General features: G+C 43.4%; 1 protein-coding gene across 1 annotated transcript in view; it reads left to right on the top strand.

The window, feature by feature from the left end:
* Positions 1 to 8,796: 8,796 nt before the first annotated feature.
* adarb2 (adenosine deaminase RNA specific B2 (inactive)) overlaps positions 8,797 to 11,316 on the top strand; it is a gene marked incomplete at both ends in the record, with an annotated part of 177,330 nt that continues 174,810 nt past the window's right edge. Inside the window, one exon of the mRNA XM_080515009.1 lies at positions 8,797 to 8,899. Within this exon, the coding sequence (XP_080371135.1) occupies positions 8,797 to 8,899 (103 nt within the window). The remainder of the gene's footprint in view (positions 8,900 to 11,316) is intronic.

The following is an 11,316-nucleotide window of genomic DNA, read 5'->3' as shown; positions in this document are numbered from 1 at the left end:
TCTTTTCTTTGAATATTGGGTCATAGGAGCTGCATTCAGAATCTGCTGTGTCTGTGTGAGCCGGACTGGCTCCGCCCACACACGCCCGTCTATGGGAACAGAAGGAAGTACTTCCTCATGTGCCAGAGCAGAGCTGCCCAATTGTGGGAGGAGTCAAAGGGGGAGGAGCCTACCTTGATTGTGACTGGCTAAACCCCCGATGACACTATGTAGGGTTTGATTTCTGATTGGCTGGTTGGAGCAACACACTTTTTAAAACCTGGATCAAGCCAGGGAGAGAGAGGACACACTTTCTTCACTTCTGGGGCAACATTCCAGGTATGGAGACGATTAGTTAGAAAGTTAGAAACCTTTTGATCTCTGAAAGATCAAAAGGCTAGAAAACCATTAGAAAAGTGAATTTTGCATAATAAGATCCTGCTTATGTGCCATTTAAACAAACATGGCGGCCCCATAATGGCATGACCCACAGTCTGTATTCTAGTTTTTATCGTCCACATCGGTAATTTAATAGTTGAGACTCGCCACCAACAGCATCTGATTCGCCGTCAGTCCATACGAATGTCACGTTTTCTCAATCTTCACGTTTATAGCACGCCGTCCTCATTAACAATATGAGCTTCCGCCACTAACTTTGTGGTCCTAAACATCTAAACTTTCCGCGGCGGCACGGCGTGACCACGACACCCCGGCAAACACGACTCGCAACCAAAAAAAACGGCGACGGCGCGCCGTCCCCCCGATTTGCCACCAGAAAATTAATTTGAAGTTTAGCCGAGCAAGGTGTGCGGACCCAGCCGTGTGCGAGAGTCTCGGTTGCAAAACAGAGATCAAATTTACTTTTCTTCTATTCACTCTCTCCTTCCCTTTCTCCTTCCCTGTCTTTCACTGATAAGCCCCCGTCGCCGCCCGACACAATGGCTCCATTGTGGCGAACTGCAGAGCTGATAATGTTACGTGACATTAAGGGCAATGATGTTAGTCTCCATTCAGGGGAGACATTTTGATTGGAATGTAGACCCACAATAGGGCGCCATAATATCCAGTGCTTTCAGAAATTAAGGAATCCAATATTAAACACAATCGCCATTGATTCTGGGTGTTTTATTAGCCTGTATATTGGGGAGATGTGAGGCTTTTCAGATAAAGTGAGCGCAAATGTGCCAATATTAACACGGAGAAAGACTTTTATGGTGATCTCGTTCACGCGTACATTTGCAGTACGATATATCAGATCAATATGTCGTCGTGTGTGTGTGTTGGGGGATGGGGGGGGGGGGGGGGTTCTTTTTTCTTCTTCTTTTTAACCGTATGTTAATTTGAAACCAATCTATCCACACCAGCTGAAGCGCCGCGAATTCCCAATGTCATTTAACTCCTCTGAAGTAACAACTCAATTGTTTTTCCGCTCTTTTTATGTGTAATAATATTCATATTGGCCTGAACGCTGACCCGCGGGGGGTGGTGGTGGTGGTGGCGGTGGAGGGTGGGGGTGGGGGTGGGGGGGGGGGGTTGGAGGCCATTTCCAAGCTGTCACTGCAACGTCTTTATCTTCGCTCTCCAAACGTCGGGGTCAGCCGAGACTCGACACTCAGCAGACAATTCTCCGGAAGACCTAATGTGATTAATGGGTGTCACTTAAAGAGGCTGAAGAAGAAGAGGAGGAGGAGGAGGAAGAGGAGGAGGAGGAAGAGGAGGGGAACAAAGAAAAAGTCAGTCGAGGGAGAAAAAAAAAAGGTACATTGGCGGCGGGAGCCCCTCCACCCGCCCTTTTGGCTACACGCTGTAAAAATAAATGAAATGTTCAATGTCACTTTGAAAGTTTTGAACGCGGCCGAGGGAATGCAGCCTCGAGACGAAGGCGTGGGCGGCTCGCAAATTAGCAGGTCTTGTGTTCGGTAATTGTTTGGCATTAAGGCGACGGTTGCCTCGGATTCCTCAAATTCGACCCCACAACGGATTCCAGCAGCCGGAAGGCCATTTTCCCACGGACTGCCGCTTTGGCGGCCATTTTTCTGTGCGCGTCGTCTCGACGTTCGAGAGCTCAAGAAGATACGCCTGAACCGTCATCGTCTGGGATGGGCGCTCGATAAAATCAATGTTTACAGTCAGGAGGACGACTTCTGCATCTGTTTCTAACAAGATAAGACCAAGACTGGATCTGATCGCGTTCATCTTGTGCCGTTTATATAACCCTCTTTATTTCTGCCGTGGCTCTTCCGTTTTGTTTTGCGCCTTTTGCATTTGAATTATCGGCCTTTTCTTTAGGGGATTGCAGCTTTTACAACTATATGTCTTTTGTATTTGTTTGGCAACTTTTGTATTTATGTTTCTGGCTTTTGCAGGTTTTTTTTTTCTGCTTCTGTATTTCTACCGTGACCCAGGTGTTTGTGTCTTTTGCATTTCAAGTGTGGTTTTTTTTTTGCGGGTGATGGCTTTTACCATCACGTCCAGGCTTTGGTATTTATGTTACAGCTTTTACGTTTGTGTTACAACTTCAGTATTTGTGTGTCGGGGGTCAGTGTTGTGGCTTTTACATTAGTTTTGTGGCTTTTTGTATTCATGTTATCAATTACACTTGTCAATTTTGTATTTGTGTTTTCACTTTTACCTTCTATTGCAATTTTTTTTTTTTTGGGTTTTTATCATGGCGTTTTTGATTTTTGCATCCGTGCAGCAACTTTTTGCATTTGTTTTTATATTTTTGCATTGTGGTTCCCCTGGTGTTTCCACGATAATACAAATTATACACAGCTTCGTAATTTTATCTGACTATGTCGGCACATTTTTTGGGACATAATTGAGTGCAAACACTTTGGAATTACCACCAAATGGACCCGAGCATCAACATGAGCGTGTATTAATTCTCCCGTACTATTGTATTAAATGGAAAATTACATTTAACGTTAAGAACTCTTTGAACCGAACAGCTTTATAGTTGGAGGCTTACTGAAAAACTGCAATAAATCCACACGCAACATCGGAGAAAACTCATAGAAAACATTACAAAGCACAATGAGAGCGAGGTTGACGTGTCCATTATACACGTGTCACGCCGAACTGCCTGATCCTTTTTTATTGCGGAAGGTACAAAGCAAATAAACAACATTTGCAGTCGTCAATCGAGAAAGTCCCACTTTCAGCTCAATAAACTGGAAGAAGTTTTCGCTAAGTGCACATCTGACATATTACAGCTTCTTTGCATCCTCTCACATGCCCGTTTCACACACACACACACACACACACACATCGGGAAGCGATGGCGGTTGTAGCTGCAGTTTTGGATTAGAGTCTGAGGAGCAAAAAAAAGCGGCTGTGGAGGGGAGATGAAGGTCTCCCCGTCGCACCGCCTTGTGAAGGAGGCTGAGCACCTGATAAGGCCGCAGCCACCTAATCCTCCCCACCTCAACCCACCACCCTTAAAAAAAAGAAAAAAAAAGAAAAATAGAGAAAAGCTTAAAGTCAATACTCACCCAGAGACTGATGAGGGAAGGCCTCCGAGGCTTCCGGCTTCACCACGTCACCCGGGCTGGTGGGGGGTGGGGGTGGGGGGGGTCGATAAGCCGGCCCCGACAAATTCCCATTATTTCCCGTCGAGCGGAGACGACTTCATTGTTGGATTTGACACGTGTAAAATATGTTTTTTTTAAATTCTTGGTCATTTTGCCGTTTTGCTTGGCGTTTGAGCTCGAGCTGTTGGAAGACGCTGGAAACTGGTTGTAAAGAGGCGACGCAGATGAAATTATAGATATTCTTTAAGTTTCCGACGATCCTCCCGAAACACCGACTCGTCTCGTTTTGGACTCGGGAACGGAAAAACGAACGCAATGTAGCGCGGTGAGAAATGCAAACGCTTCACACGTCTCGGCATCAATTTACCTGAAATGGAGTAAAAGTAAAACAATGTGACCTAATAAAAGTAGTGAACTTAATTATTGAAACATTTGTGGTGCCGGTATGGAACGCTAGACGCTCTCAAACTCGCCTCAATACCAGGGTGAGTTTGTAGAAATATGCATAATTCAACAATTTTAGGAGCTTTTTGGATTTATTTTTTTTATATATATATACTTTGTGTCACCAATAATGAAGTTTAAAGGTTATTGTGTCACTATTATACTGGAGACTTGACATGAAATTTGGCATCCAAGCTAAAAACTTCCAAAATGTGTATTTATTTATTTTTTAAGCCTTTCTGTTGTCGCCCAACTTCTCAAGCTTCAGCTGGCAGAGAAGTCACACAGACGTTATCCTGTAATATTTATTCCCTGACACACTTGAGAATCTGGTCTTTTTTATTCAAGGCATCAAACCATGATGGTCCCTCCACCGTACTTCACTGCTGGGTTTCTTTATGTTGCCCAGTAACAGTTCGGTTTAGTATTACAAATAATTTTCATAGTTAACCATGTCCAAGTTGGTGTTTTTTTCTTTTTTCAAAGCATCTTGTCCGGCCATGGACAACATGCCTCTTCAAGACGGTTCCTGTATTGTGACTTTAGTCCGGCTCCCACTTATGTGCAAATCCTGAATTGGTCTAATCAGCCTCCAATCGAAGGTCTTCAAACATAGAATTGTTTATATGAGTTTTGTTTTATTAAATTTCTTATTCAAAGTAGGTATTTTGGAGTCAAAGGTCACTTATTTTAACTCCAGCAAACAGGTGAGGTACATTGTGTTTACTGTGATGTGGATGAAGGAAAAAAAAAATCAGATATGAAAACTGACAAATGCAGAAAAGTTGTAATATATAAAGGTTGCAAGTAAATATATTTGTGTATGAGGCTCCGTTGACGACATTTCAAGTCGTTTTTTTGTGTGTGTTTGTTTCAGAAGAGTGTTTACACACCCAATGTTTTGAAAACAATGTCCGTTTCCACGGAAACGCTGAAAACGATGTAGTTGGCATGCCAGGCCACAAGTTGTTGCTGTTGGTGGTTTTTGTAATGAAACCACACACACACACACATCATGACACCGTGGAGGAAACGTTGTTATTTTCCATCTACTGAGCATGTGCAGAACAACTATTTACTTCGCCCTTTGCATTTCCTCCCATTTCCACGAAGACGGAGCGTTTTCAAAAAGTTGCGTTGTCGGTTTCTCTCAGACCCGGAAGCACATTTTGGTCGACTTTAAATATTTTCAATGGAATAAACATCATTAGCGCTCTGTAAGCAAAAGCCACAAACGGAAAGCTCGTGTTATGATTAATTTATCGCCATTTAAACTTCAGCGACACAATTAATAACTGATCTAAAGCAAATCAAACAAACCTCACAGACTCTAAATGTCCTTTAAAGATCAAACTTGTTGAAATTAACTGAATAATCAGGAAGTTGTTAACATTAATATTAATTAGTATGAAAGAGCTTTCAGCTGGAAGCCCAATCTTCAGTAATCACGTCGTATGGTTTGTGAAACTTCTTTGTGTTTTAATAAGATAATATTTTAACCCTCATCCACCTCTTGCTGGGGGAAAAAAAAAAAAATCCTGTGCTCTCATCAGAAATCACACCCCTATAGACCAGCATATATACAGGCACACATATATGAAAATCAAAAGTGCAGAAAATGAGCTTCCATCTGAGTGATGCACTGATTGGCCTTCTTATCTCAGATTGCAGGTGTCTGATTTGATGATGAAGTAAGTAGGAGAGAAGAAAAAAAAAAAGAGCCGCTGCCACGTGTTTGCTGTAATCACAATTTAAATCAGACTCTTTAATCCACAGATATGACATCAAACTAATGCCAAGTGTGGCGCTAAATGTTTGGAGGAAGTAAACACGCCGCGGCAGAAACATGTTTATTCCGCCGGGGAGCTTTTCTGACGCGACCTTATTTAACTCCGGCCACGTTTTTTTTTTTTCCCCCCTCCCTTTTCAAGAAACAAAACTCGACTCCGCTCAGAACGCATCAAATCAAAAAATTGGTTAATTTATTTTTAGCACTGATATGTATTTCACCCTCCTGCATTGTGTGGAGACTTCTCACCAAATTAGCTGTTGAGTTGCATTGTGGGAAATGTAGTTTTAGGGGGATGTTGCAATTAAAAAAATCAAGATATCCTTCTTATGGCTGCTAATCTCTGAAAAAAACTTTTCTATGTCCTTTAATGTGATAAAAGTATAATAATAAAACACGTATATGTCCCTTTAAATGGCTTTTTCATGAATCAATTCTGTCATTTAAACCAACACAGTTAAATCAACCTGACTACTTTTAATTCGTAATCGTTAACTGGACTTATTTTCATTTTATGGTTGCAGAATTGTTTGCGTGAGTATAAATGACCAAGAAATGCACATTTGTAACCTCAACTTCCTCGAGTCCTTGAGCCTTTTGCAATGATGAACATCTGGACTCAAATATGGGCTCTAGTCCTTTGCTTTCTACTATTTCTTTCTCAATAAACATTTAGTTTTTTCCCCCATTTGTACCTTCCCTGATTGGCTGCCGAGTTTTTGTTATTGCAGGTACAGGCTGTTACCCAGTTTATTCAAAGGTGGGTTATTTTTGGGATGTTTTTACTTTTAGCTGGAAAGAAAACATTCTTTTAAAATGCAAAAATGTTGACATTTCATTTAAAAAACATGGTGAATTTAATGAAGCGTCAACAGTGGGGTGTTTGAGTCCCACTGAATGTTAATTTTGGGTACAAAATTATGATTAAAAAGAAATAACTCGAACAAAAAAAGGAGTATTTACTGTATCACAACACAGGATTTTCATTTCAGTTTGATGGAGGCAAATTAAAATGCCTCAATAAAGCGGGGATCAACCAAGAAACAAAGAAATATTAACAAATTATGAGATATTTCATATTGAAATCACACAAATTTTGACATTTTTAATGTCTAATCAATCCGAACTGGTATTTATTTTTAAGTTTCTAGTGTGAGAAACATTTAAAAACATGCATTAATAAAAAAAAAAAAAAAAAACAAGAGCTTGAAACAAAGCAACTTTTTCTGACTTTTCCTGAATGTTTTCTCCCCAAAAAAGAAAAGAGATTGAGGATTTTGGTTATGTTTGCCTTACCACCCCCCCCCCCCACCTCTCCTGTTTGCTGTTATCTGTATACCCACCCCCCCCACCTACACACCTTCATTACTGCCCCAGATAGTGGCATTGGCAACTTGTCACTCCTATTGATTTCTCTTAAACTGCAATTTACATGGATATTTGTGGGCGTCCTGAGGGCAGGCTGCAGCCGCGGCCACCCCTCCACCCCTCCACCACCCCCCCCCCCCCCCCACCCCCTTCCCCCGAGGCTGGGAGGAAATGTTTCCACCCAGCAAGACGGTCGGCCTCAAAGTGACTTTTCAATCCCGACGTCAACAAAACGTGTTTGTATATCACTTTTTTTTTTTTTTATCATGAAAACTAAAATGTCAGGGATTGGAGGAGGTGGAGGAGGCGTTTCTTTATTTAACTACTTTGTTTTTTTTCCCCCCTCTCCCAAAGGAAGAAATGTTGTATTCATTATTGTGCCTAAACAAGCAAAGAGAGCTTCCTCCTCCTCCTCCTCCTCCTCCTCCTCCTCCTCCTCCTCCTCCTCCTCCTCCCGGCACACCTGACCTTCTTGCTGCCGTGGAGGCCGGGGGAATAAAACAATAACCTGCAGCGAAGGAAAAACCCACAAACCGCTTCCTGGAAACCTCAAACGCAAATATGGCAAAATGTCACAATCCTCAAACTCTGAAAAGTTTTTTTTTTATTTTACACTGAAGGTCACCTGCAAGGATCCAAAACCGGATTCCACAGAACTTTTTCCCAACACTTATTTTAGGAGAATTGAGGCGATTACGAGTGGAAGGAGCTAAATGTGAGCTCTGCTAATTGAACATTAGGCATCTTACAGTCCTTTGTAGCGGGAATGTGCTTCAGATCACTAATCCGCAGGAAGAAGAAGGAAAAAAAAAAGAAATACAAAAAAAAAAAAAAACCCCACAAGGATGCAGAGAGGAGGAGAGTTTAGAAATAACTCTCCTCCTCGTTTTAAAGTTTCTTTGCGGCAAAAAAAACCCGATGTGGGAGAAGAAGTCCGTATGCTGCGCAAGTGCCCTTGAGCAAAGGAACTTCTGCAGAGAGGTGACCTCTGACCTCCATGCGGGGGGGAAAGAACAGGATCCCCCTGCAGTGGATGCGGAGGGGTAGAAGGGGTGTTTTTTTTTGTGTTTTTTTTTAATTTATTTTGTTGTTTTTTTTTAAAAAGCGGCGCGTGGAGAAGGGGTGTGAGCTGCCGGTGATGTCACACCTCCCAGACAAGCTGGGATTGGAGCCTAATTAGAAAACGCTCGGCAGCGAATAGATAGGCGTCCTGCATGATTGAATCCAAAGTGGCTGATGCCCAAATTTCTGCAGAGGCGCAGCAAGAAGAAGGAGGAGAAGAAGAAGAAGGGAAAAAGAAAAGAGAGGGCGAGAGAGAGAGAGAGAGAGGAGAAGAAGGAGGAGGAGGAGGAGACGCCGGTCCCCTTTCAGAGCCGCTGCTGCGCTGCGCAAAGCTGGAGCGGAGCTGGAGAGTTTGTGAGCTGCTACGGGAAAAAAGACGCGAACCCCCCCTCCACCGGTAAAAGAGAAAGAGAGAGAGAGGGAGGGAGAGAGAGAGAGAGGGAGAGGAACGCTGAAGGGGTGAGAATACAAGTCCGGAGCGTGCGTCAAAGCCGAGGACGTTCGCGGAGAGGAGACAAGTACAAAGGAGAGTCGAGGCGTCCAAGTTGTCGGTGCGCCGCGCTGCGCTGCGCCGCCGCGCCGCCGCTTCTGCCGCTTCTGCCGCTCCGGAGGCTGCGCTCGATGGCTTCGCTACTTGGAAACAGCAGCCGCGCGTCGGGGGCTCAGGGCGGCCAGGTCAAATGCAAGCTGAAGCGGCGGCGGAGGAGGAGGTCGAAGAGAAAAGGTACAACTTTTCTTTCATATATATATATATTTTTTAAATTCCCCTTTGTCCTCCCGCGGCTGTCTTTGTTTGTTCTTCCCACCTTCCGCCACCTTCTTCCAGAAGGTCGTGCGCACCTTGCCGGGGCATCGGAGCGCACGGCCGCGCGGCGCCGCGCGGCGCGGAGGGCACACACTGCGCTCTGCTCTTACCGGAGTTTTACCGGATCCTCTCCGTGTTGGAGGGAAAGAAAAGAAAAAAATCTGGATGGAAATATGACGCATTGTGCATTCCTGTTAAAGTTTCGTCGCGTCCGCGTTAATTCTCTCCTCCTGGACCTTGTTGTGTTGGATGGAGTCGGACAGCGTCCATCCACTTACACTTTTTTTTTGTTTTATTTTTATTTAGATACCCCCCTATATAAACTTCTCCGTAAATACCAACGCTTTCAACAGTCAAACTAAACCAGACATGCAATGGTAAGAAAAGAAAAAAACCCAGAGATAAAGACACTGCACAGGCATCCTGGAGTCATTAATTCTCCACAGCCCCTTTATTTCCCTCTCATGAAAATATTTGTTGCCTCATTAGACTTCAACTGTGCACAGTCTCAAGTTTGAGGAACACTCACGGGCCTGCAACAGGGAGCAGAACGCAGAAGAGAAAAATACCATCATTACTCTTAAGAAGGGATATTTAATTTCACTTTCCTATTTATTGTTGTGATGTTCTTATCCCGGGCTGTGTGTAAATTCCCGTCCTTCAGCCGGAGCTCTGAGCAGTCCCTAATGAAGAAGTAAGTGTACTAAACAATTGGAGACGCACTGTAAAAACAGGCAATTATGTGAGTAATGAAAACGGAGACGCACGTTGATTTTGAAGCACAAGGGAAGTGACTTGTGCCGAAGCTGCCAGGGCTCCTGACAGGCTTCATGTCAACCAACCCCCCCCCCTCTTTTTTTTTTTTTTTACTTCCTACAGCATCTCAGCAACGTCCATACCTCCTCATGCAACACATCCTATATACCCAGCCTCCATTTAGGAGGAGAAATACTCCCTGATGAAACATTTCACATCTCGCCCTCCTCCTCCTCCTCTCGCCCTTTTTTTTTTTTTTTCTCTCCTCCGGTTTTAAAAATGCTCCCAGCTGGCTGCACAGCCTTAAAACTAATCTGTGATTGCTGAGTAATTTTACCCCAACTTATTTTCACTTCACAGAGGAGAAGAAGGGGGGAGGGAGCAGCAAAAAAAAAAAAAAAAACAGCAAAATGACATTTTCAGAAGCTGGAGAAAGAAGTTATTTCGATATGTCAGTAAAAGCTTTGAATCTTAAAAGCTTAACCAAAGAAATCCTCACTGTTATCCCCTTTCTTCTCTTCTTTTCTTTTTAATTAACTCTTAACTCACCCAGTAGAGACTCATCAAACGGTTCTTGTTTGTACCAGGCCACAAATCTGAAATAAGAAAAAAAAAAACCACCAAACACACACACACACAAAAAAACCCCCACATTTTTCTCATGAAAGCTGCAGACATCTTAAATAAAAGAAGCAGGACGTGTTGATTGTAATTTATTTATATGTACAACAGATGATAACAGGACTGCCTGTGTTGTTTATGCTTGGAGACACTGACGCGCCGCCCCGTTGCATTGTGGAATATGGATGAACGCTCGGAGCGTGTGGACGCGCCGCCGCCGCCGCCGCCGAATGCATAACGAGCTCCTCGCAGAACACTTCTGCACTTGTCATCAAACTACAAACAGACAAGTTGCACCTCATTTCCATAACCTCTTGATTTTTAATAGCCCAAGTAATTGAGACAAGGGGAGACAATACATAAAATATAGTGCCGAGGCAAATGTATTTACATAATGGAAACGACAGAATTGGTTCCACAACATTAAGCATTGCATATGAGTATCACGCCAAACGCGGGGCACATTAGCTGCCGGGGCCCTTTTTTTTTTTTTTTTTTTTTAGCCGCCACCGCCATCTTTTTTTTTTTCTTTCCCTCCTCTAATTTATCAGCGCCGCTGATTCACTCTTGATAACACGGGACATTAGGGGTGGTGGTTCGGTTCGGGGGGGTTGGTGGGGGGGGGGGGGTGGGGGGGGTGGAGTGTTTGGTGGAGGAAGTTGCTGGAAGGAGGACGGAGAATCTCCGAGCTGCTCGCGTCGCCTCGCCGTCACACCGGCTGGGATTTTCTTCTCCTTTATCCTAAAACACAATTTTAAAAGAAAGAAGAGAGAGAGAGAGAGAGAGAGAAAAGCTGCAGCTGAGTAGTTTTTGTTTATCTTCGTCAGCCTTCATCTCAAATGTCAACTGATTATCATCTGGAGATTTCTGCACAATTATTTTCGCAGGCCTTTAAAAAGGGAAAATAATGATAATAATAAGAAAAAAGAAATGAAATCACAGAGGGATTATTGTGTGGC

The sequence above is a fragment of the Blennius ocellaris genome (assembly GCF_963422515.1).
Source record: "Blennius ocellaris genome assembly, chromosome: 19".
Taxonomy (NCBI): Eukaryota; Metazoa; Chordata; class Actinopteri; order Blenniiformes; family Blenniidae; genus Blennius; species Blennius ocellaris.
This window is presented reverse-complemented; position numbering and strand designations above follow the sequence as displayed.